At 42.7% G+C, this 27,224-nt stretch overlaps 1 protein-coding gene and 1 long non-coding RNA gene across 3 annotated transcripts in view; both read right to left on the bottom strand.

Moving 5' to 3' along the window:
• The window catches only part of Emilin2 (elastin microfibril interfacer 2), a 51,707-nt gene extending 39,425 nt beyond the window's left edge, over positions 1–12,282 (bottom strand). The window contains exons 1-2 of one of the 2 annotated variants that reach the window (XM_013363685.4): positions 11,654–12,282; positions 11,020–11,142 (exon numbers count right to left, since the gene is read on the bottom strand). In XM_013363685.4, the coding sequence (XP_013219139.2) occupies positions 11,020–11,142; positions 11,654–11,787 (257 nt within the window). In that variant the 5' untranslated portion in view covers positions 11,788–12,282. The remainder of the gene's footprint in view (positions 1–11,019; positions 11,143–11,653) is intronic. The other variant, XM_005337119.5, reaches the window with a different exon arrangement.
• A 7,795-nt stretch (positions 12,283–20,077) lies between these two features.
• On the bottom strand, positions 20,078–25,118 carry LOC144369853 (uncharacterized). The gene is made up of 2 exons (XR_013429667.1): positions 24,908–25,118; positions 20,078–21,543 (listed from the first exon to the last, which is right to left on the bottom strand). It is a non-coding gene; the product is annotated as an uncharacterized LOC144369853 (long non-coding RNA).
• Positions 25,119–27,224: the final 2,106 nt, after the last annotated feature.

Below are 27,224 nucleotides of genomic sequence, written 5' to 3'. Positions count from 1 at the left end.
TTTAGTGAAACTGAGAAACCAACAGTCCCCTAATTACAAGTCTTCTCTCAACCCGATTGAGCTTTCTGCCAATTCAAAATGGCTTATGCTAATTATGCATCCTTAATCCAACATTTTCCAGGGCTATGAATGTGAAATGTGTTTTTTTGTAAAGCTCCATTATGGTTTTATCTCATGTCTACATCTGTTATGTAGTTATTCTCTCCTCTCAACTGTTGTTCAGAAAAATCAGGGAAATAACCTTACAATCAACATAAATAATTGCCCATACTTTGCATCTCCCCAAAAGCCATCAGCTACAACTCAACTAGCTCATTCTATTTTTTTATTTTTCACTAAGTTGCTTGGGGCCTTGCTAAATTGCTGAGGCTAGCTTTGAACTTGTAATCCTTCTGACTCAGCCTCTAATGCCGCTGGGATTCTAGGTGTGTACCACTGCACCCAGCTCCATAAAGTTAAACAACTGTGTATTAGGGTGCTTTTAAATCTCCAGGTCTGGCTGGGCATGTAGTCCAGTGGTAGAGCAAAAGCTGAGCATGTGTGAAGCACTCGGTTCCATCCTCAGCATCAAAAAGTAAACACAGAAATAAAAATAAAATTTCCAAGTCTGTGAAAGCAAAATGCTAGAGTCTTATCTTGAAAATCCAATAATAAATCTCAATTAGAAACTAAAGTCAGCATCTCTGAGTCTTTTACAGTTTTAAAATGGACTTAACTGAGTTGTTTGTTTTTAATGTACAGGATTACTCTTCAGACACACAGCCTGTGAGCTTTGCCTTTTGAGAACTGAGATTTAGCAAGTTTTTGTAGCTGAGCACAGTGGCACACACCAGTGCTCCCAGTGACTCAGAAGGTGGAGACAGGAGGATCACAAGTTCAAGGCCAGATTCAGCAACTCAGCAAGATACTGTCTCAAAACTAAAAATAAATAAATAAGATGGGCTGGGGATGTGGCTCAGCGGTAAAGTGCCCTGGGTTTAACCCCCAGTACCAAGAAAACAAAAACAAAAACAAAAACAAAAACCCATTTTGTGTAAAATATACAAAAATGGATGTTAGCATTTAAAAAAAATAGAACAGGGGCTGGGGATGTAGCTCTGTGGTAGAGCACTTGCCTAACGTGCAAGGTCCTGGGTTCAATCCCCAGCACGGAAACTAAAAAAAAAATAAAAAATAAAAAATACAGCAAAAACTGGCCACTAGTTGGGATCCTTAGCTTTCCTATAATGATTCTGACCCGGATGTTTGGAAAGATCCTGGCTATTTGTTGCAGGAAGCATTATGCGCAGCATTTTGGCTTTCCCTCCTGCAGGCAGTGAGAGGGAGCTCTGGGTTTTGTCTTACCACTTGTTTTCTGCAATGATGCAACAGAATGACTCCTAAATATCCAGCCAGAGGCCAGAAAATGATGCAATGGGGGCTGTGATGGGAAAGTGGCGCCTGGCCTATCATAGCACAGCTCAGGGTCCTGGCCTTCATCCTTGTCTGGGAAGTTCCAGGAGAACCACCAAGGTAAGAGACACCTGATGCACAAACCAGCCTGACCCCTGTTCAGCCTGGCAGGCTGGATTCCAGATTCTGGAATGTTCAGAATATCAAAGTTTGCTGCCGCCTCCCTGCCCAGGCCCCTCATTCAAACAGCATGTGAGGGGCTTGGTGCGGCTCACAGGTAGAGCACCTGCTCAGCAGGCGAGGGCCTGGGATCCATCCCCAGCGCCGCAGAGGAAAAGGAACAGCATGTGAGAGCTCTGGGCTGACCAAGGGCCAGAGAAACGCTTAATGGAGATGAGCTCTCCTGTTAAAGGGCTGGATGGATTGCAAAAGCCACCCCCGCCCTGAGCTCTGTCGCAATCGCAGCCACAGCTTTGGTCCTCCCTTTTCAAGATATGTGGAAAAGCTTCAGTTAGCAGAAAAACAAGCAGTATTTTCCCCCAGTATGGTTTAGAAGGCATTTTTATAGCCTTATCTCATTATCCTCTAACAATATCCCTGTCGGGCAGATGTAGGGAAAACCTTCCAGCCAGGGGGAACCATCTCTAGCACCTTATTTTATAATGCATTGAGAACTGATCTCAGTTAAAAGATAATCTAAGGAAGCCCACACATTAGGCAGAAACCCTTCACAAGCATCACAAATGTGGAGAGAGATGGGGAAAAGCTGGGCAAAGGCTGAGACATCGCAGCAAAAAAATTTTTTTTTCATCCAAATGACCAGCTTGAGATGGCTTTGCCTGCTCCGTTTCTCTCTTAGCCAAATGCATAATACATTACATTGTCCTGAAAGGCTGACACGGCAAAGCATGATTTTTAGGCGTATTCCCTCATCCTTGGTATTTTCTTAGGTGTGGGGGGGAAACATTAAGAGCAGCTGGGTCCCTGGAAACGACACACCCCAACAAGTTTGCCTTCTGCAGCATTTTCAAACCAGGAATTTAGTTCCTTTGAATCCTCCCTACTTTCTTTCAGCACCCCATCACCCCCTTTAAAACAGGAAGGAAAGAAGAAAACTTATTGGCGAGTTTAATTTTTTTTATATAAATATAATTTTTTAAAATTATTTCTGATTTGTAATACATGATGGCAGAATGCAATTCCTTTCCTATTACACATATGGAGCACAATTTATCAAGACACTGATTGTGCATCAAGTATTTCCACACCATTCGTGTCTTCTACATGTACTTAGGGTAATGATGTCTAACTCATTCCACCTTCATTCCTACCCCCTTGCCCCCTCCTCTCCCCTCCCTCCCCTCGAGTTTAGTTTTGATGGTTATTTTTCCTTCGATGTGCATTGCTGTCACACTGAAAAGCACCACATTCCCCTCTGGATGCTCCCAGGAAAACTGTCCTCTGTAACGATAGGTCACTCTCAGCTACATCATTTGATCCAATGGTTCACTGTTATTTTTAAGCCCAGAAAACTGCTTCATAAGGACGGAAGGCCTGCCCACTAGTTGGGATCTTTAGCTTTCCTATAATGATTCTGATCCGGGTGTTTGGAAAAGATCCTGGCTATTTGGTTCAGGAAGCATTTATTGCTGGTTCCATGACTTCTTTACTTCGGAGAAGCAATAAATCAGAACATCTGTGTGACAGACTGGAAGTAATCCGAATGCTGGCAGAGTTTATCAGTTTTAGGTTTTTAAAAAAAACAGTACGTAAAGCATTGTGTAACTGTTGTATGCAGCACCTACCATGTCAGTCACACTCGGCAAACACAAGCAATATCTTAATATCATCCACATGAGGAAAAGTTTTCCCCCATAATAGTAAAGAATTAGAGGCTAGAGAATATAGCCCAATGGGAGAGCATATTTTTAGCATGTACAAGGCCCTGGCCAAAAAAAAAAAAAATCAAGCAATATGTTAGTGGTTAGGTGAAGGATTACCTAGGGATCAGCACTAGTTAACCACAATACCCAACATCCTAGCCACCCTTTCTCTATTAGTCTACCACAGGCATGCAAATACCTGCAGAAACAGCAATACACACCCACAAGCAACTGGAACATTTGCTTGAAAGAGACATCATCGCTGGCATGCACTCCCTAAAGAAACTGTACGGCTGGCTCTACTTTCAAAGCCTTCTCTGATTTTCACTTAATTTTTAAAGGTTGATGTTAAGCATGCCATCTTCTTAATTATTATCTTAGCTCACTGAGTTATTATGTTCTTCAACACACCAGTCTTCTTCAAACGTATCTGCATGAATTTCAAATCCAAAGCCTTCAAAGATCAACATTCCAAATAAAAAACTGTGTTCGCCAGACCCTCTGCCTGGTGCTCCTTACAGTCCAGTGATAGTGCTGGCTTGACAAGTCCTCTACCAGGGCTCTCACTTGAACCTCCTTCCCCCACCATGCAATGGGGACATGGGGACTTGCCTGAAGTCACACAGGCCAGATGCCAAGTCTCCTATCTCTCCTTCCAGAGCAAGTGGTGTGCTACCCCACCCAGCTCTAATGGAGCTGGAGGAACCACAGGGAGCCTGTCCCAGCCCTACTGACGATTAGTAGTTCCCTGCAGGCCACCCACACCCACTTGCCCTCTCCTAGCTACCTCTGAATTTTAACTCAAGTACCACAAGCTAATGTGGGTGGAACAGATCCTGAGGAAGACCCATTACCCAATTAACAGGACTAAAGCAGATTTTAACAAGAAGCAACCTGTTTTTCTTAAGGCCATAACCTCTATTTGAATCCTAATAATTTTTTTCCAAGATGAAAAAAAAAGATAGAAAATATAGCCCTTAAGCATTATGTTCTAAGAACCCAGCTTCTGTCCTACCCAATCTCCAGACCAAGTCTGTGCCAACAATAAAATAATGAGCATAGACCAGGCGTGGTAGTGCTCAATCCTAATCCCCATAACTCAGGAGGATCCCAAATTCGAGGCCAATCCGGGCAATTTAGTGAGACTTTATCTCAAAATAAAGAATAAAATGGTCTGGGGATGTGGCTGAGTGGCAAAGCACCTCTGGGTTCAATCCCCAGTACGGCAGGGGAAAAAAAAATCATTTTTTGAATTGGATGCAATTCTGTTCTTGGAAATGTAGTAAACATAAAGTTGGCTGTAGAAGTCAGCCATCAAAGGTTTTGTTTGATTTTGTTTTTCCTAGCCTTAAATGTTGTGTGCTTTAGAAAGAAAAAGTGACTTTTCTGGGAGGAGACTGCTCCCTAACAGACAACTTTTCTTCCAGCTCAATGACCCACCATTCTCTGCTGTCCTGGGAATCTGAGGATAGAGGTGTCCTGGAACTCCAGCCCAGAACTAACACCTGCTGCACATTCCCTCTGCATTCCCCCAGCAGCTCACAGGCTCTGTTGACCCCACCCAGATCCCTCCCGCAGCTCATGAGTTTTGTTTTTTTTTTTTTTTTTTTTTAAGAATGGGAAAAATTCTGCCAAGATACAAAGCATAAGGAGGTGGTGGGAAGCTGGGAGATGGGGAAGGGTAGACACGGATAAGCCCCAGACATTCGTGGGGTCAGAGAGTAGAAAATTCCCAGGCCTGAGCTGAGAGGCAAAGAGAACACTGACAACCATCCTGCCCTGCATCTGGGGTCCTTGGCCATCCTTGCCAACAATGCAGAGGCTCCATGGATAGGAAGCCTCCAAATACCACAAATAGGAACAGCTGTCCGGCCAGGCAGGAGGTTCTGTGACTATCTGGAATTACTTCCATGATGCCTGAAGGATGCATGAAAGAAAGTAGTGCCTAGTCCAGTGAAGAGAAGAACGTGCCGTGGTCTCTCACCTGTCCACCCAAACATCAGCAATGGATGGAGGGGCTGCAGGAAACCGAACACCTTTCCCTCGACCCTTTCCACCCCATGGAGGACTGGCAGCAGGTGCCTGTTCCCATACACACCCCTGCCAGAGTCCTGGTGGGTGAGGGTTTAGACAGCAGGGGCTACAGGGGTGTGGTGTGGGAGGAGCCTAAGGCTTGAAAACAACCTACCAGGACTCAGACTCAGGCTCTGCTACTTCCTAACCACTAACCCTCCTGTAAAATGGGGGTAATGATCCCAAGACAGAAGATAAGGAACACAAAGGGTTCATGACACCCCAAGAACACACTCTAGAGTGACAGTCCCTTCTGAAGCAGCCTCAGTTCCAAGAAGTCCATCTGCCCCATACCCCACAGGAAGAAATCCAGGGCACTCAGATTCCCGTCTTCCAACTCCATCTCCAAAGCCAACCAAGGGCCAAGAGGGAACCTCCCCATGCTTCCATGCAAAGATTCCACATTCAGAGGTCGGGATCCACGGTATTGACAGGGTATTTCCCAAGCGCTTCGTGGGTGGCCACAAGTCTACAGAACAGGCCAAACTGCCAATGGCTTCATGAGTAATCAGAAAAATTCCTCAATGCAATGAAAATTTCAGTGACATTTGGCTTTCTTAATATGAAAGTAGAAAGTAAAATAATTATCTCAGCAAAAAAAAAAAAATTTTTTTTCCTTAGGCCCCCTTTGAGAATTCAGACTAAATGATAAATAACTAACCATCCAATTGGGCCACTTTAGGAATTAGCTAAGGGGAGACAAATCATTTTCTGTTGAAGGGACTCTCCTTACATCTAGTGCTTATGTATGAGAGGGAGGAAGGAGGGACAGAGAGAGAAAGGTGGGGGGGTGGAGAGAGAGAGAGAGAGAGAGAGAGAGAGAGCACTGGAGCACCCTACTTCTAAGTTCTTAAGTGATGCTAAATCTTCATAGAAAAATGTACTGTTTTTACACACAAGAATAGTAGCACTACCTCATTTCATTAGGGCATGGGCTTTAAATTGTTTTTCTGGAAATACTCTCTGAACACCATCCCCTTGTAACAAATTCTGTGGTGGCAGCTGAGCTCTGGAGTTCAAGTGCGCTGTCTTGAGGAGGGCAGGCCCCTGGCCCCTACAGTTACATTCAGCAACTCTGGTCTCATGAATGTCACACTTTAAACAACTGACCTAGCAGCCTGAACCATTAGAGGTGTCAGTGATTAAAATAAGCAAACAAACTGTATAACATAGTGGACAATGTGACACATGACCAAGTCCCTTGAATTATAGCAAAGTGATCCACGCAGTAGAGTGAGGTTAAAGCCACGTGCACACAAACCATTCTCTACACTCATATGGGAATTGCCTTCCATGAAAGCAGGTATAATTGTTTTCGTTTGTTTTTCAGTGGTGCTGGGGTTGAACCCAGAGCTTTCCACCTGCCAGGCTCTTGATATGCCCAAGTATCATATAAAAACCTCCTGCTTTCAGTCAGGCACAGATTACACCTGTAATCCCAGCAAATCAGGAGGCTAAGGCAGGAGGACCTCAAGTTGGAGGACAGGCTGGGCAACTTAGCAAGACCCTGTCTCAAAATAAAATAAAAAAGGGCTGACTCAGTGGTAGAATGCCCCTGGGTTCAATCCCCAGTACCAAACAAACAAACAAAAAAAAAAAAAAAACCACTCCTGGTTTCACTTAATGTTATCTAAATTCACAATTTAGGAATTTAAGGTTCTTCATATATACAAAGAGCATCTTCTTATTCAGAAATAAATCCTTCTGAAAATGCATGTGCCCCCAGTCTCTACATACAAGGAGGCTGCTCACGCCCAATGCTTTGGCTGGGTGCAGCAGTTCTCCTTTGATTCGAGTCCCTCCCTCAAGCCCCTTGTTCCCCAGGGAATTCTCCGCAGTCCCAGAGGCCATTCAGTCTTTCTCATTTGGCTTCTTCACTCTGCCCCCAAATGGGTACAATTTTTAAGTAATTCTTTACCAGCTTGTCTACCTCATAACTTGCTTTTTCTACCAGTCTTCAAAGTACCTAGATTCCTAGGTAAATGGATTTCCTTCCAACTAACTCCCCTAACTCACACGATTACCCCACTGACTTGCTGTCTCTTTCTGCATGAGCAGTTACTTCCTGTCAGTGCCAGCACCCCCACCCCCACCCTGCCCCTGCCAGGCCTTTCTGAAGGTCTCAGCCTCCAAGCCTTCTGGGTCTCCAACAGTATTTCCTCCTCCAATGTCTTCACTTCGCTCTCTGACCCCTTCCCAGGCTTTTCTTCCCTTGCACTGCCCCTAAGAATTAGTTCTGCTCTCTCCCTCTCTGTCTCTCCCTTTGGCAGTGGGGACTGAACCCAGGCTCGCCCATGCTAGGCAAGCACTCCACCACTGAGCTACACCCCAGCCCTCAGTTCTGCTCTGCATGGGCCAAACCTACCAACCCTGCTGCAGAAACACTCCAGCCATCTCAGCCAGCATTCAGTCTGCTCCTCTAACACTGACAAGAATTACCCCTCGGTCACCCTAGAGTGCATTTCCAAAGAACCTTCACTCCTGCAGGTCTCTGGTTCTAAGGAACAAACCATGCAAAGGCTGTGTCCACAATACCAGTGAACTCAAGAGTTCCAGCAGGCTTAGGAACTGATCAGAAAGGATGAAGAAATCACGGGGCTGGGGTTGTGACTCAGTGGCAGGGCGCTTGCCTGGCACATTCGAGGCACTGGGTTCATTCTTCAGCACCACATTAAAACAAATAAATAAAGGCATTGTGTCCATCTACAACTAAAAATATAAGAAAAAAAAAGAAAGAAATCACATACGATACAACCCTTCATCCTCTTTAAGTATAAAAAGAGTGTTTCTCTGGGCTGGGTTGTGGCTCAGCGGTAGAGTGATGGCCTCGAATATGTGAAGCCCTGGGTTCAATCCTCAGCACCACATAAAAATAAATAAATTAAAAAGGTATCAGTTGTCCATTTACAACTGAAAAAAAAAAGAATGTTTCTCCTTATGTTTTCATTCATCCGCTAAATCCTTAAATATAGGAAACATTTAGTTGCTGAAAAATAAGGTAGCCAGGCACACTGGTGCACACCTGTAATCTCAGCAATTTGGGAGACTTAGGTGGGATCTCAAATTGGTGGTCAGCTTTGACAACTTAGTGAGACCTGTGTCAAAATAAAGAATAAAAAGGACTGGAGATGTAGCCCTGTGGTAAGACTCCCCTGCTTCAATTTCCAGTACAAAAAAAAAAAAAAGAAAGAAGAAAGAAAGAACAGAAAAGAAAAGAAGGAAGGAAGGAAGGAAGGAAGGAAGAAAAGGTAAACCATACCCTTCTTATCCCTAAAGTCAAGATTGGATTAACTGCCAAAGCTTCTTCAAGATTCTCAAGTTGAAGGGCTGGAGTTGTAGCTCAGTGGTTGAGCGCTTGCCTAGCATGTAGGAGGTACTGGGTTCAATCCCAGCACCACATAAAAATAAATAAAGAAGGCTGGGGCTCAGAGAAAAAGCCACTCACATGTGAGACATTGGGTTTGATCCTCAGCACCACAAAATAAAATAAAGGTATCGTGTGTAACTACAACTAAACATAGATTTTTAAAAAATAATAATAATAAAAAGTAAAGACATTGTGTAAAAAAGTAGATTTTCAAGTTGATCAATGAAAACATTCTGTGCATTTTAAATTTTTCACATTTATAATGCAATACTTAAAATGTAAAAATATGCTTGAATTGTTTACCTGATTTTTACTGAAGAAGAATACCCAGGTCACTTATTTTGGTTTGGTTTAACAAAACAACAGAAACAACTACCATTTTTAAAATAACAATTCTAGCATGCACAGTGGACAACAACTGTAAACCCAGCAGCTGACAGGAGGGGCGCAGGCCCAAAGTCAGCCTCAGCAACAGTGAGGTGCTAAGCAACTCAGTGAGACTGTCTCTAAATAAAATAGAAAATAGGGCTGGGGCTGTGACTCAGTGGTTGAGTCTTCCTGGGTTCAATCCCTAGTACCAAAAATAAATAAATAAATAAATAAATAAATAAAACAATTCTGTTGTCCTTCTCACTGGATGGCAAAAATACACTCCTACTGCCTTTCATTAACCTGTAGATCTGGAGGCAATTCACTTCCCCACTGATGACCAAGTTTCTTTGAGTTTTGGTTAAATACAACAATAAAATCATTTGATTTTCCACCCAGCTAAAATTATTTGAGAAAATGAAAAAACAAGTCATCTTTTAAACAAAAATAATTATTCCCCAAATGAAAAATTCATTTACTTCTGCGTTGCCACAGTATTAAAAAATATTAACAAACCCCAAAATACGGTCCTTCTATGAAATGAAGATTTTTTTTTCCTAAAAATTCAATTCTAATTCCAAACAAAATCATTCGAAAGGTGTTGAAGACCTAGTTCACTTCTCTACCACAACATAAAAATTTTACTTGGTTCTCGTGTCACTGACTGCTGACCCTGGACTCTGAGGTCTAAATCTTACTGGTTAGATTAAAATGGGATGACAGTATCTATCTCTCTGACAGCTCATTTTTTACTCTAAGTGATAGCCAGAAATTCCATTTTAGCCTTTTCCTCTATGAGTTAGAAAGCAGAGACCTCTTCTAAGGTTTCCCAACAGCCACCACCTTGAGGGTTTGTTTTGTCCAACAGGAACTATCCCATCCCTCTTTGCAGCTCCCCCAGTAACCCAAGTGAAATCCAGTGACAGCTCCACCCTGAATATCTGCTATCTAGTATCCTATCTCCTGCCCCTTGGAAGGAGGTTTCCTAGAGTACAAACTCAGTCTGTCCCTTAGATTTGCAAGGCAGATCTGCCAACTGTGCTCTAAGACAAACAACGTATTCTTAGTGGAAAACAATTTCAGCTATCACATGTGTTTCCCCAACAGCCATTTATTCACATCGGCCCATCTTCTGATATCTGACTTACACAAAAACTCAAAGACTTGCCTGATGACAATCGAATGAGTGTGATGGGTTTAACGGAATTTGTCCTTTATCGCATGACTTCCTGTTCTTCTTTTATTTTTTATTTATGGTGAAATCTTTATAAGAGAAACGATGATTAATTCTTCCCTGGTCTTTAAGTATCATTCTCTTCTGACAACCGCTTAGCAAATCCTCAAATCTAATTTGAAAAGTCATACTTTTAAGCAAATTATTCTTAAAGCTTTTATTTAGAGATGTAGCATACTGAAGAAGTCCGTTTTATGGGGACTATTCGACAAAACTTGCTTGTTTTAGGAGACTAGCTAGCCAAACCTCTCAGTTAATCCTACATCTAAAAGTTGTTAGCAGTATACATTTTAGAATCTTCTGTGTGCCCCAGAACACGCAATATGGATCTAATTAGGTTCAGCTGCCTTACGTTAGTAATAAAATTGAGATGGGGGGGGAGAGAGAGAGAGAGAGAGAGAGAGAGAGAGAGAGAGAGAGAGAGAGAGAGAGAGAGAAAGAGAGAGAGAGAGAGAGAGAGAGAGAGCGCGAAGTGGGGGTGGGGGTTTTGTTCATCCTCTCCTAAGTCCTGGGAATCACAAACTCCCAAGTCCTGCGCATCCTCAATGCTCAGTAGCTGGTGCCCCTCTCAGCGCACAAACTTGTCAGCGGCTGGGTTTCCACTAGATGTGTAAGAGACTTTACACGACGCTCCAACCCCACCCCACCCCCACGGCCCAGGCCCGGGTGAGCCCCGCCCGCTGCTCGGCTCCAGGACTTACACCAGCGCGGATGGACAGGGCATCTGGCTCCAGGGACAGTTGTACTGAGCTTGGATAAAACTCTCACTTCCCTCCAGTACAGAGCAGCTCACGTTCTTGTTCACGATGTAAGCGCACCAGTTCCTGGGGTGAAGGGGAGAGAGGGAGAAGGACGTAGAGTCCACCCCGAGAACAATGAGGCCCGGGAAAAGGGAATGAGCTGATACAGCAGCGGATGGAGCGAGGGTCAAGGAACCAGTCACCCCCTGCGGAGGCGGGAGATTAACTCAGTAGACACCAGAGGGTGTAACAAGGGTGCCTTCGGAGAACAGCCCCTTTACCCAACGAAAGGCCGGGGAAAGAAAGGCACCCACGCCTCCAGGGGCTCCTGGAATTTCTGGGAGTCCTTCCCAGATCACGCTGCTCCGCAGGACACTCCCTGAGTCCCGCGTCTCTGGAGTCGGCACTGCTTGAGGCTCCCGCGGTGGAGCGCACGGCCACCGAGATGAGTCTCCAGGGGGAGTCCATAAGGGACCCCCAGCTGTCGCTTGTCGCCTTTGGCAAGCCAGTTCCAGGACCCGGAGATGGGCCGGGGAGGGATAGGTGGGGTCCCCAAGCTCTCGGGTTTGGGACGAGCGAGGAGGCGCGCACTTACTTGTTCCTGGCGCTGGGCCGCGCGGGGTACCCGGACTGCGGGCCGGCGTGGCACAGTCCCGCGCCTCCAAGGGTCAATATCGCCAGCACCCAACGCCAGAGCGCGCGGGGCCGGGGCCGGGTCGACTGCCACATTCTGCGCGCGGCGGGCGCGCCCCTCCTGCCAGGGTCCGGAGAGCGGCGGATCCCGACTAGCGCCACGAGGTTGCCAGCTGCCGGGGCGCCGCCCGAAAAGGCCGGAGGCTCGGGCGCTTCGCCGCGCCCCCACCCGCTCGGCGGCCGCCCCCTGCGGCTCCTCGCTCCCACTTCTCCTTTTGCAGCCCCGTGCGCCCTGCGCTTCTCCTCGGTCCCTCAATGACGCACAGGTCCCCCCGGGTGCCGCCCTCTTTATTTCACTTCCCTCTCCGAAACGTGACTCTTCCTTCACCACGTCTCCTGTCTCCAGTCCCCTTGCCTCTCGGCAGGGGATCTGGGGTGAAAGAGCCAAAGGGTTTGGGATAAGGGTCTAGGTTACAGAATTTCCAATTACTCATTCCTTTGGTCTCTTCCCAGAAGCGGAGCGACTCCGCCTTCCACCTTCCAACAGGCGCGCCCCCCGGCCCCTCGGGAAGTGGCAGCAGTCGGAGAGTCTGGAGGTTTTCACGTCGTGCCTGAGTGCCGGCTCCCCGGGGTGAACCAGGGACATCGTTATCAGTCCCCAGAGGGTAGGGAGTAGGGGTTCAATTCATATTTCCCTCCTTGCAAGACGTGGTCATTCCCTCCCCGCAACCTTAATGGACTTAGGAGAGGAGTTCAGGGGGAAATGAACTCTGGCCCTTTTCTTTACCCAGCGCTGCCTTGTGCATCCAAGTCGACACGAAGGCGGCAGCAGGACAGGCCAAGGCTCCGCGCTTCCCAACAGCTTCTGAAGCCCAGCATCAAACTCTGTTACAGGATACACCAATGTTTGAAAGGTGATCTCACAGCCTCTGCCTCTGATGTCCTAGTCTGAACTTTCTTTTTCCATCAATATGAAAGGCATTGTCTTGAGTCCCCCCCCCCCCGCCCTTCTTCTTCTTCTGTCTGGCGCTGGGGATCAGTACATGTTCTTGCACATGATAGGCAAGCGCTCTACCAGAGCTACCCACCGCACCCTCCAGCCCTTGCCTTTCCTTCTCCGTGTTTAGACATTTGACCTTCCACTTGGAAATTTTCTGCCTATTCTTGAGTTACACCGATCTTAACCAATTTCTTTTGGGAATGAGATAACTCCACAGAAGAATGTTAAGGTAAAATCACCTCCAAAGTATTCTCAGAGAGACATTGGAGAGAGCTATATATATTTTCGGTGAGCGGCTGCTCTAATGAACGCTGTAATGAAGTTATTTGCAGACTGCATACATTTACTGAAACTCCAGTGAGCTCATAGGATACTGTTGGCTGTGAATTGTTTTGTGGATGATAAAACTGCTGTGTTCTTACAATGTAAATGAAGCCATTGGTCCATTTTATTTCTCATATGCTTTGATGGCAGTGTTGAGCTTTTGATTTGCAAAGAGAAGAAAGAAAATCCCCTAAGTCGAGACATTACAAGAGCCAAGCAGAATATTATACCATGTAAGGACATAATCTGTCCATGAACTTTCTAAATGGAAGATCATGCAAATAATGGACTGAAGTCATCCCAGCCTTCAAAAGACCCACGCTGGGGGGGGAAATAACCGAAGGAGACAAACAAGCTGTCTCATGTAATCCAATCTGTATCTTTCTGTATGACTTCCTTATCCTCCCTAACAACATTTTGTCCACAAAATATCATGGGAAGAAACAAGTGAAAGAAGGAAAAAAATGGGAGGAAACATTTAAGTTATGCCTGTCTACAACTAGCAGCTAACAATTATTTCCCTTCCATATGGGTAATTCTCAAATTTGAAAGTGAGTTGAACTGCTCAAGTCAAATCTTTTTTTTTCTACTGAATCTACTAAGAAGTTGTCCAAGAAGTTGGTTGGTTTGTTTTGGTACTGGGGATTCGATCAAGGGTCTTGTATATGTTACACGCTTTATCACTGAGCTACATACCTAGTCCTTTTAAATTTTTCTGTTGAGACAGGGTCTTGTTAAGTTGCTGAGGTTGACCTCTTGAACTTGCCATCCTCTTGCCTCAGCCTTGAGAGTGCCTCAGATTACAGGTGTGTGACACTGTGGCCAGCTGTCCAAAAATTTGAGGACCAACTGCACATTGAGATGACTACAACATTATACAGTTGGCCTCTGTATCTGTGGTTTCTACATCTACAGTTTCAATCAACCATAGATCAAAAATATTTGAGGGCTGGGGATATAGCTTAGTTGGTAGAGTGCTTGCCTTGCATGCACAAGGCCCTGGGTTCAATCCCCAGGACCACAAAAAAAAAAAAATTAAAAAAAGCAAAATTGTGTCTGTATCAAACATGTACAAACATTTTTCTTGTCATTATTACCTAAACAATATAGAATAGCAACACTCTACTGTACATGGTATTTACATGCCATTTACTAGGTATTAGATAGTACAGGTAACCCCTAGAGATGATTTTAAGTATGTGGGAGACTGGGTACTGTGGCACACACCTATAATCTCAGCTGCTCAGGAAGCTGAGGCAAGAGGATTGCAAGTTCAAAGCCAGCCTCAGCAACTTATCGAGGCCCTAAGCAACTTAGCAAGACTCTATCTTACAATAAAAAATAAAATGAGCTGGGGATGTGGCTCAGAGGTAAAGTACTCCTGGGTTAAACCCTCAGTATCAAAATAAATAAATAAATAAATAACATAATAATAATAAAGTATATGGGAGGATGTATACAGGTTATATACAAATACTACAGCTTTTTATATAAGGAACTTGAGCATCCACAGATTTGGTCTTGGAACCAATCCCCCATAGATACCTAAGGGTGACTATACTTAATCAACTATAAATGGAATTTATCAGTAAGTAAATTTCATTCTGAACATCTGTTACATGCCAGGCATTGTGCAAAAATACTGAGGATCAGGGCTGGGGATGTACTTTAGTGGTAGAGTGCTTGCCTGGCATGTGTGAGGCTCTGGGTTCAATTATCAGTACTAACAACAAACAAACAAACAAACACAAAACCCTGAGAATTCATGAGTGAGCCAAAACTGATGTAAGCCCATGTTTAGAGCTTCCAGGCATTCCCATACACTGAAGGGTGTATAGTTCCTGAGGTATGGTCAGTCAGTGAGCCCACGTTTGTTAGAAGCCGTTCTCTAGATGTAGGACCATGTATACCTGGTGTTCGGAGCCCCTTCTTAGAAGAGAGAACACTTTTGACTCTTGCATTGTTCCCAGGAAACTTTAGGCCAAGATCCCAGGAGAGTCTTCCTTTATTCTTTCTAGTAGAATGGTCATAACAAACTCAGGAGCCAGAGAGTTGGCCACAAAAAAAAAAAAATAAAAAATAAAAAATAATAAAAAAAATAATAATAATAACAGGTAGAGGGAAGTGCTTTCTAGGTATGAAGGGGTTTTTTTTGTTTGTTTGGTTTAGTTTGGTTTGGTACTGGGGAGTATATCCAGGGGCGCTTAACCACTGAGCCACATTCCCAGCCCTTTTTTGTGTTTTATTTAGAGACAGGGTCTCACTGAGTTCCTTATAGCACCTTGTTTTTGCTGAGGCTGGCTTTGAACTCACGATCCTCCTACCTCAGACTCCCAAGCTGCTGGGATCATAGGTGTATGCCACCACACCCAGTTGGGTATGGAGTTTTTTTTTTTTTTTTTTAATTTTTTTTTAATTTTTTAGTATTTGGCGGACACAACATCTTTGTCTGTATGTGGTGCTGAGGATCGAACCCGGGCCACACGCATGCCAGCAGAGCGCGCTACCGCTTGAGCCACATCCCCAGCCCCAAGGGTATGGAGTTTTTAAGCACATTAATAGACTAATGGGCTAGTCGTCTGGTCCTAGCCATAAGCAAAAATGTGGATATGGATGGCAGAAGGCTGCAAGTGTGAATTCATTTTTGTTTTCTGAAATGGGGCCTCATTATGTTACCCAGGCTGGTCTCAAGCTTGTGGGCTCAAGGGATACTCCTGCCTCAGCCTGTCTAGTAGCTGGAAATGCCTTCATCAATATACCGCACTGATTGTAAAATCTTTATACACTGCCAACTACTTTAATCCATTAAGTTTTAAGTTTTCAATTTCTGTGAATATTGCAACAAAATTGACACAGGTGCATTAAAATAGTTTGGAAATCATAATCTAGAATTTGTAGATTATATTAAATATTAATAATATGTTATAGTTTTGTTATTACTGATATATAATTATATGTAATTATTACTGTTATAAAGGTGCATACTGGTACATGTAAGTATTGTTGCCGTAATGGGAATCTACCACTGAGCTACACCTCCAGTCCTTTTTATATATATTTTTGAGACAAGGTCATGCTTGCTAACTTGCCAAGCCTGGCCTCAAATTTGAGAACCTCCTGTGTCAACCTCCTGAGTATCTAGGATTACAGATGTGTACCACATCTGGGACGATGGGACCACATGGGTCTGAATTTCTTCTGTGTTTGAAAGCAAGTGTCCCATAGTAACTTACACCCTTAAATGTGTGATCAATTTACCTAAAGCAAAAATCCATCTCCTCATTCACTTGTTATAAGGCTCTGCACTCAGTGACACTTCTCTGGGAAGCAGTGAACCTGCTGAGCTTCCAGGAAACCCAGACACGCTCTCGTTTGTCTGAGAGGAGGGTGGTGACCATTCCTGAGGCAGCAGCACAGGATACTTCCCCCACCAACTTGCTGACCATCTGGGCACAGGAAAATGGATCAAGAGAAGCCAATTCACACCTAGGATGTGATCAAGAATCATGAGACTTAGCTAGGCACAGTGGCACATGCCTGAAATCCCAGCAGTTTGGGGGCTGAGACAGGACGATCGCAAGTTCAAAGCCAGCTTCAGCACTTAGTTGATGCCCTATGCAACTTAGCGAGATTCTGTCTCAAAATAAAAAAAATAAATAAATAAAATAGGCTGGGGATGTGGCACTTGGTAAAGTGCCTCTGGGTTCAACCCCTGGTGGGGGCGGGGGTGAGAATCATGAGACTTACCTGGGCTTCCTGTGCTCTTGGTCCCTCATCTTTGTTCCTAGCCCTGAGCATGCTAGGAACTCACCACCACTGAGCTACATCCCTAAGCAACACTAAATATCAGACTCCCGAGTCACTGGATTATCACAAAGTGTTTTATATATTTTAATACCTTAAATGAGCACTAGAAAACTGTTAGTTTCCTATAACTATCTGAATTTCTTCTAATTTAAAGCAAAAGTGTCCCATAGTAATTTATATGCTTCATTGTGTGAACATTTTACCTAAAGCAGAAATCCAAGGTGAAACTATTTCATAAAATCCATTTGCTTGTTAGCCATGATATCAGAGGCTCATCGGGCTGTGTGCATTTGGGGACACTTTTCTTTTGGGGGCAGTGAGCTACATGACCAATCAAGATGAGATATCTTGAATAAATTCTTATTGTAAAGTCCACAAGACATGTTAGAAACACTTAACACCCTAAGAAAATTTTATGCAAATTCATAAATTAGTGATGACACCTTTCACTAAAAAAAAAAAAAAAAATCCAGTTTGTCAAACTCCTATCAGGGAGAGGCAGAAAAGAATTATTAACTGGCTCCACCATCTAGCCTGATCTGGATTTTGGAAGCAAGGAATTACTTGATACAATTTTGAAAATTCCATCTGAGGTAGACTTTGCCTTTTGACAAGGCACCTTGGTAAAAAATTTATGGTCTCAAACTTTAAAATTTATAAGTGACATCTATCTTTCTGTCTTGTCAATGGCTTTAGTTTCCAATTGGGTGGAAACAAAACAAAAAATACTTGCTCTTCTTCAATTTTTCTTATTTATCTGCGAATGTCACATTCGTCATACATAAAGTCTTGATATCTTCTGAAGCCAAAACAGATCATTATCAATTGGTTGATTAGATAATACATTCTTAAGGATTATGGTCATTGAAGAAGTTTGTTAGTGCTGGGATGGAACCCTGGACCTCTGCATTGCTAGGCTAGCTCTCTGCCCCTGAGCTACATCCCCAGCCCATAGGGCCATTATTTTAATGATTATTCTTTAGAGATGTAAAGAAGAAATTTTAAAACATTGACTAAGGGAGCATGCCTTAATACATTGTACACTGTCACCTGAGAATTTTAAACTGTGAGAAGCTGAAATCATGCATAAAAACATTCATGAAAAAAATTGTGTAAGTGTTCATGCAACAGAGTTGGTGTATTGTTCAAATTATGGTGCTCTCGGCCTGGGAATGTAGCTTAGTGGTAGAGCGCATGCCTAGCATGAGTGAAGCACTGGGTTTGATACTCAGCAACACATAAAAATAAACAAGTAAAATAAAGGCATTCTGTCCATTTACAACTACAATTTTTTTTTTAATTATAGTGCTCTCATCCTCTTACCAAAATGATCTTGGACAAACAATAAGCCCCTCTTGCTTCGATTTTCTTCTCTGAAAATTGGAATACCTTTTTTTATTTTTTTATTTTTATTTTTTGTAATGTGGATGGAACCTCGCCCACTTTACCATGGAACAACATCCAAGCCTTTCCATTTTTTTGAGACAGTGTCTTGCTAAATTGCTGAGGCTGGCTTCCAACTTTTAATCTTCCTGTGTCAGACTCCCGAGTCACTGGATTATAGGAGAGCACCACCATGTCTGGCTTCAGAATGCTTCTTGTGGCTCTTGCAGGAAATTTAGTTGAGTTGCCACATGCAAACACTCGGCAGAGGGCATGTAGGAAATGAGGGATGAATATACGCAATTGTTCTTGTGACACACCATTTGTGGCAAAGTTAAGGAGATTATCACCCTTTTTTTGTGTGCCAAACAACACTGAAGCTGACCATCTATTATAGTTCTTCTTTCCAAACAAGAAGTATAAGGAACACACATGCAGATTCAATTGGAATAACCCTAAATGTGCTCCAGACTTTTAGCCCAGTTCTCTTCCTACTGCTCCCCCCAAAACCACATAGCTCAGCTTATTGTTTGGATTTTATACTCAACATGCAAAGGAATTTAGAGCAATCTAACAAGCTCTTCAGAAGGATTAATAACTCTACAAAAATTAATTCAGAACATCAGGCAATTCAATGTTAAATATCCTTTTCCTCAAAAAAAGATGAAATTAGTTACTAATTCCAATTAGTCCTTGATTTTTTTTTTCCTCCAGATGTTCCTTAGGCCTAAGAATACCTCCTGCAGTGAGTGCCGTATTCCATATTTGAGCATCCATCGCTGTCACTCTTACAGTGTGGTTTTGGACACATTTTTCTGTCATAAGAAATAACTGGCAAAAATAGGCTCTTTGAGTTGTTTCCAAGAGAATTACAATAGCTTAGGCAGTAACGTCTTCATATATAAGCCACATCAAAACTATGTAATAGTTCATCGTTTATTTATAGAATGGAGTTGATCTAGAATAAACAAAATGTTCTCAATGGGCAGAATGTGTTTGATGATTATGGGAGTAAATTACTACATGTTAGCATAATCTTGATTCAGACTCAGCCTAGTATGGATTATTCTTGAGCACATTTTCTCTAGTATTTCAGATTGTGCAAATCTATTTAAGTTCAGTCCTCACTTTTTGCAGTATTTACATTCTATAAAATTGCTGTGAATACCAAACTTGCAAATACTGAACAAATGCCACTAGGGTTAGGTTCCTATAAGCCTCTGGTCATGATGTTTTTGTTAATCAGTCAACACATGATTTTGTTTTCTGCATGTTTCTGTTTGAAGACACTTAATTTATCTGACACACATTTTCTCCACAATGCACTAGCCTCCTTGTGCTTAAGAACATTAGCCATTGGGCTGGGGGTGTGGCTCAGTGGTAGAGTGCTTGCTTAGCACAAGTGAGGCACTGGGTTCAATCTTCAGCATCACATAAAAATAAATAAAGATATTGTGTTCATCTACAACCATATATATATTTATATATAAACATCATATATATAATAATTATGTAAATTGTCATATATATGTATGTCATATTATTTATATGTATATATCATTAGCCAGCACTTCAGCACTATGTTTGGGAACCATTTTAAACATCGAAATCACCAACAGAAAGTACAAGAATCCAAAAAAATGTGGCACCAAATTCACCATGAAAAAGATACTTATTTATACCATGAACTGGAACAAGAAGGCAATGGATTTCCCTGCTGGGCCTCAGCTGGGAACATACCCACTGGTGACAAATTTTTCACCACTCTGCCCATGTCACACAAATGACCATGAAATGCCATGGGTACGGGTATCGAGGCTATGCATAAATTTTAGCAAGTAAGCAAATTCACGAATTGGGAATCAATGAAAATGAAGATTAATTATATTTTAATGAAAATCAGGGAACAATAAGAAAATGCAACATTTTGAGGAAGGGGAGGAAATGTTCTTGGAATTTCATGGCTGTCATTGCCAAGCATGGTGATACACATCTATAGTCCCAGTGGCTTGGGAGGCCAAGGCAGGAGGATCTTGAGTTCAAGACCAGCCTTGGCCAGGCCCTAAGCAACTTAGTGAAACCCTTTTTCAAAATAAGAAGGGCTTGGGATGTGGCTTAATGGTGAAGTGCCTCTGGCTGGATTCAATCCCAGGTACTAAAAGAGAAAAGATTTGTTTTGTGGGGTTGTGGTAGTGCACACCTTTAATCTCAGCTACTGTGGGGAAAGGAGGCGAAGATAGGAGGATCTTGAGTTCAAAGGCCAGTATGGGTAAATTAGCAAGACCCTTACTCAAAATAAAAATTTTAAAAAGGGCTGGGAATGTAGCTCAGTGGTATATGTCCCTGGATTCAAGCCACAGTACAAGGAAAATAAAATTTTTGTTTTAGAGCTCATGGGTTTAACTCAGCGGTAGAGCATGTGCATGCTTGCCTGAGGCCCTAGGTTCGATTCCCCAGCACTGCCGCCGAGGTCCCAGGAAAGGGATGTGTTTAGTCAGTTAGAATGCTGCATTGAATGCACACTGCACACTGAACAAGGCAGAATGGAGCCAGAGAAAAGCATATCTAATTCTTTATCATCTTAAGCAAGATACACCCCTGTTAAAGTGACACTCAGTAAATAGAAGATAGCATAGGAAACACACACACACACACACACACACACACACACAGAGTACACCTGGGAGACAGTAAAGAAAAAGAGCTTGAGACATTGAGAAGATTGTGAAGTGGGGTGGACCTCAGTGTCCTCTTTTTTCATTTAATTTGGTTTTGTTTTAAATCAGCCATGATATTAAAAAATGAGTGTGATTTGCATGAGAAGAGGGAGCAATTAATGTGACCTGGGAGGTTTAATTAATTAATTAAAAAAAACTTTGGAGGGGGGTGTGTTGGGAAGAAACCCAGGGCCTGGCTTGAGCTGGGTCGGCACTCTACTGCTGAGCCCGAACGTGGTATGTTTTCATAGATAAAGGAAGGCAGGGGCCAGCTGGTGGATTGGCTAGATTGAGGTAGCCAGGAGGAGGGGTGAGGCGGGGAAGTCAAGGTAGGATTGAGCAAAAATGGATGTGAGGAAAGCACACGGGACTTGTCATTATTAAACGTCACTGTAATGCTGCTAAGGGTGCAGAGGCCCTGAGTTCAATCCCAAGCACTGGAAGAAAAGAGAAACAAATACATACAAATTGAAAACAGGCAAGGGGACGACAGATCTCTCCATTTTTCTGCCTCCCTTATCAGATGTCCTGATTTGCCTGGGCCAGACCCTGGTTACTCCTGGTGTAGATGAGTTATCACGGTTCATTATTTTTAGCGTCTCCTTTCATCTTCAAAAGTGCCTGGTTTGGATAATAAATTATATGATCATTCTGAGAGACCTAAAATGAACTGCAAGCTCACTAGGTTTGTTTACCACAGCCTTTTGAAGGCTAAAACATCAGTACACATCAATGTGAATAAGAAGATCAGAAAACGGGAAAGAGCTGAATTACAGTAAGTCCTAATTGTTCTCAGGGTAAGTTCTAGTTTACTATGGCCTTGTGCATTTTGGTGACCTTTTGGTCCTTTTTGCTTTCATTTTCCTGCAGTACTGGGAATTGAACCCAGGGACTCTCTATCACTGAGCTACATCTCCAGCTCCCCTACCACCACCCCCTCTTTTTTCCCCAAGACAGGGTCTTGCTTGGTTGCCCAGGCTGGCCTTGGCCTCTCCTTCTGCCTCAGCCTCTGGAGTAGCTGGGATTGCAGGATTGTGCCACCACCCAGCTGTGCCGTACTAAAAGTTATCCTCAGGAGCTAAGAAGAATGTGATAATGTAAAATATTCTCCCTTGATGCTTTGAGCTAGTCATAGCACATTTAAATAGTGCAGAGCCCGTTGACATCTTAGAACAATTTTTAAAATTATCTTAAACAGTCCCCAAAAATGTTTTTTGGGTGGATGAAATTCTCCAAGATCTTTTTTTTTTGGGGGGGTGGTATCGGGGATTGAAATTAGGGGCACTCTTCAGCCACTGAGCCACATCCCTAGCCCTATTTTGTATTTTTTTTTTTTTAGAGACAGGGTTTCACTGAGTTGCTTAGGCTTTTGCTGAGGCTGGCTTTGAACTCATAATCCTCCTGTCTCCGCCTCCTGAGCTGCTGGGATTACAGGCCTGTACCACAGCACCCAGCTCCAAGATCTTTTAACTCATGGAAAATACAAGGTGAGACACAAGTTTCATATTCAGGAAGTTTTGTGGAGGAAGAGCTCTAGTTTTCTATTACATGTTTTCCCCTAACTTCAGAAAACACAAAAACAAAGTATTTTATTTCTTGAATATTTTGAGGTTATGCTCTTTACAGGGCTGTTTGGGGGCAAAGTGGTGCCAGGATTTCTGGAAGAAACAGGAAAAACACTAGAAAAAAGGTACCAGAACCTAGTTCCAATGTGCCTTGACCCTAAAAGAAACTTTCACTCTGGAGTTTCCAATTTAATAAAGGCTTTTAAAAATAAATATTTGTAGATTGTGGTTTTCTTTCTTTCTTAAAAAAAATATATATATATATATATATATATTTTTTTTTTATTTTTTTTGTAGCTGGACACAATACCTTTATTTTATTTATTTTTCTGTGGTTTTGAGGATCAAACCCAGGGCCTCATACGTACAAGGCAAGCACTCTGCCATTGAGCCACAATCCCAGCCCTAGATTGTGGTTTTTGAATGTAAATTTTTATCAAATTATAAAATTCTTATTAAAAAAGTGCATAAATACAGCTGGGGGTGTGGCTCAGTGATGGAGCACTTGCCTAGTTTGTATGAAGGCCTGGGTTCAATCCCCAGTACAGGTCAAAAAGAAATTGTAAGTGATCATCTGAATGAATCCCCACAAAAGGTGAACAATCATGTAACCAGCATACACCAATTACTTCCGAATAAAGGTTTGTTGAAGGGAAAATTATTTATTATTCATTTTATATTTTATCCCTTACCTTGGCACATTTTCTGGCAAATAACACTTTAAGAACATTGGTTGAAAGAGGGAAAGAAAGAGGACAGATACCTGACTTTTTCTCAATCGTTGACCAAATTAACGTACACAGACTATAGGGGGGAAGTGACACTCAATCTGGGTGAGAACTGGGACCTGGGGATGCTAAGTTGGAGACAAGTTGACAAACTTTATATACAAGAGCACACTTCAGTATCATGGTATCTTCCCCCTCCCAGTGCTGGGGAGGGGACCCAGGGCCTCATGCATCTAGGCAAGTCTCTACCACTGAGCCACACTCCCAGACACCAGTTCTGTCTTTGAGCAAATGTAAACAAGTGGAATAAATTCCAACCTCCTGGAAGTTTTCCTTGGGCCTTTATCCACTCTCCTCACAACACAGCCATTATAACTGGTGAGGCCAATCTCCAGGGACCTGGTTTCCTTTTCTCAATTATAAAGCAGACCCAGGCTACAGAAAGGGACCCTCCCACCTGCCCGATACAGCCAAGAAATGACTGTTTTTAGGGCTTCTCCACCCGGCTCCAAGGCCTGATCAGTCGGAGAACAAAATAGTCAGTCACCCCCTCCCTAGGCCAAAACATGTGATCCCCAGCCAGAGTGCTTCCCGCCCTAACGAATGAGGTAATGAGGAGCCAAATAAGGTTTCAAATGTCTACAGCCTCAGAATTCATTTTCCTGAACTGTATTTTCATATAGCTGAAATGAAGAACCAAGCATTGCCAAGTCGCTGCTCTGCAAGACAGATCTATCAACTGTTGGAGATAATAAAAGGAAAACCCATTTTAAGCTTTGAACTGCTGTTCTTGAATGATTCCCAGAGAAGTACAGATCAACTTTATCTCTTGAAGGACAGACTCATTATGAATATTCTCATTAGATGAGGTTTCTAAATTCTTCAAGATATTTCAAAATTTTAAAGGGATCAGGCATGGAAAAGGAAGGCTATTTCACTCAGACATGCATCCACCAAAAGCCTCCCACTCCTTGCTCAGAGATATCAGAGATGAGACGTCAAAGACTCTGTACTTTATCAGATTTATGTTTTATCAGAAGTGGGCCTTCGAAGACTCAGGGCTGGGTTGAGGATGTGGCTCAATGGTAGTGTTTGTTTAATCTCCAGCAATTAAAAAAAAAAAGACTCAATGCAGAGTTATTGGTCAAACTGGAGAAATACAAAAATCCATTTCAATCATATGGAAGGTAGTCTTCAGAAATAGGAATGTGGTGTTGGGCTGGGGTTGTGGCTTAGTGGTAGAGCGCTTGTCTCACATACATGGGGCACTGGGTTCGATCTTTAGCACTGAATAAATAAATAAAATGAAGGTTCTGTGTCTGTCTACAACTTTTTAAAAATTTTAAAAAGTGTTTAAAAGAAATAGGAATGGTGGCAATGTAATCCCAGCTACTTGGGAAGACGAAGTAGGGGGATTACAAGTTCAAGACCAGACTCAACAATGGTCTCAAAAATAAATAAATAAGTAAACAAACAAATAAATAATTAAACAAACAAACAAACAAACAGATGGGCTGGAGATGTAGCTCAGTGGGAGAGTGCCCTGGATTCAATCTCCAGTACTATAAACAAACAAAACAACAACAACAAAATTTTTTTTTAAAAAGGAAGATAATATTCAGAAACAAATCTAACATATCTAATCTTTCCAAAGAGAGCTGAGCAGAGAAAGTAGTTCTCTTTCCTTCTTACCTTTTTCTTAGATATGTCCAATTAGAGGGCCTTAAGCAAATGTCATCTGTGTACAAGTTGTTTCCACTAGGCATGGTGGCCTCCCTGCCCAGATGCCTTGACTCCACCTGTAGGACCCTAGATGTCCTCAACCATGCTCTGAAGCATCCCTGGTGCTTCCAGGCCCTCTCAGATGTTGTAGCATATAACTGATAAAGAATTTGAAGCAGAATTTAACAAACCAACAGCAATAAGTAATCAACAAAAAAAGATAAAAATTCAGTAGAAAAATGGACCAAAGATTAGAATCTGCACTTCAAAAAAGAAGGAACTCAAAGGGTCAATAAATATATTCTCAACCTCATGGATAATTGCCGAAGGGCAGGTTAACAATTAAGTAGTCAATTAGTTTCTACGACATGCCAGATTGAAAAATTAGAAAGTCTGATAACACCAAGTGTTAGCAAGAACATGGAAGAAACTCATATACTGGTGGGAGTGTAAGCTGATACAGCAGCTTTGAAAAATAGTTCTGAATTACTTTTAGCATTTGAACAGGCACTGTTATGGTTTGGAGTGTCCCCCAGAGCTTGTTCATTGGAATCATGGCCCCCAGTGCAGCAAGATTCAGAGGTGAGGCCTATAGGCCATGATTGGATTTATGAGGATTCTGACCTTATTAATGGATTAATCTACTGATTGCTCAACAGAGTTCACACATGTGGGACTTAGCTGGAGGAAGTAAGTCACTGGGAGTGTGGTCCTGGGGACTATAACTATCCCCAACCCCTTCCTGTCTCTCTCTGCTTCTTGGTTATGGGCTAAGCAGCTTTCCCCTGTCATGCCCTTCTGCCATGAAGTTCTGCTTTATCTCAGGCCTAGAGCAATGGAATCAGCTTGACCATTGACTGACAGCTTCGAAACCTTTGAAACTATGAGCCAAAATAAACTTTCTCTCCTTCTAGTTGTTCCTGTCAGGGATTTTGGTCACAGAGATGAAAGGCTGACACAGGGGCATATGGTAACACCCAGCAACTGCACAAATAAATAGCTAACCAGAGGAATCTTGCATGTGTGCATTAGGAGATTTGCATGAAAAAGTTCCAGCAACATTATTTATAGCAACCAAAATGGGAAACTCATATGTTCATTAAAAGTAAACATGGAGGGGCTGTGGCTATGGCTCAGTGGCAGAGCGCTTGCCTTTCACACGTGAGGCACTGGGTTCGATCCTCAGCACCACATAAAAATAAACAAAGATACTGTGTCCATGTATAACTAAAAAAAAATTTTTAAAAAAGTAAAAATGGAAAAATGGACACACTGTGGTGAATTTTCACAACAGAAAACTATACAGGAGGATGGGCTGGGGTTGTGGCTCAGCGGTAGAGCGCTCATCTAGCGCGTGTGAGGCTCTGGGTTTGATCCTCAGCACCACATAAAAATAAAAAGAAAGGTATTGTGTCCAACTACAACTAAAAATAAATATTAAAAAAAGAAAACTATACAGGAGGAATATGATGAGCCACTGTTGTGCACATCAAGATGAATCTCAGAAACATTAAAGAAGCAAGTGAGAGCTATTCCATTAGAGAGAGAGAGAGAGAGAGAGAGAGAGAGGAGAGAGAGAGAGAGAGAGAGAGAGAGAGAGAGAGAGAATTGAACAGAGCTACCACTGAGCTACATTCCCAGCAATTTTCTTTTTTTGAGACAGGGTTTTCCTCAGTTGTGCAGGCTGGCCTTGAACTCCTACCTCAGCCTCCACAGTGTCTGGGATTACAGGTGTGTGCCACTGCACCCAGCTACAGTATGGTTTTTTATGTCTAGAAAATTCAAACACGCCCCAAATAAAACTAAACTAGGGGGCTTTGGGAGGTAATTGGTCATGCGGAGAGCAGAGTCCTTAGAAGAAGAGAGCGAGCGCTCTCTCTTCCTGTCATGTGAGTGAGGCTCTGAGGGGAAGTCAGCTGTCTGCTGAACTGTGCCTGGCATTGTTAGAACTGCTGAGCTAGGACAAGGTGTATTCTGATTTGCTATTTCTTCATGATTTAGTCTGTGTATTTCTAGAAATTTGTTGATTTCATCTGGATTTTCTAGTTTGTTGACGTATCCAAATTCATTTTACATTCAGTTTGTAAAAAGATTCTTTTTCTCATACACCTCCACCCCCAACAAAACAAAACTGTTGGGATTATGATTTTTTTAATCGTATTTCTGGAATATTATCCCTTAATTTCACCTTTTATTTTCTTCTTTCCCAGTACTGGGGATTGAACCCAGAGCCTTGTCTATCCATCCTAGGCAAGTATTCTACAATTACATCCTCAGCCCTTTTCAA

This window comes from Ictidomys tridecemlineatus, chromosome 13 (genome assembly GCF_052094955.1).
Source record: "Ictidomys tridecemlineatus isolate mIctTri1 chromosome 13, mIctTri1.hap1, whole genome shotgun sequence".
Classification (NCBI taxonomy): domain Eukaryota; kingdom Metazoa; phylum Chordata; class Mammalia; order Rodentia; family Sciuridae; genus Ictidomys; species Ictidomys tridecemlineatus.
Note: the sequence above shows the minus strand (reverse complement) of the source record. Positions and strands in the feature narration are given on the sequence as shown.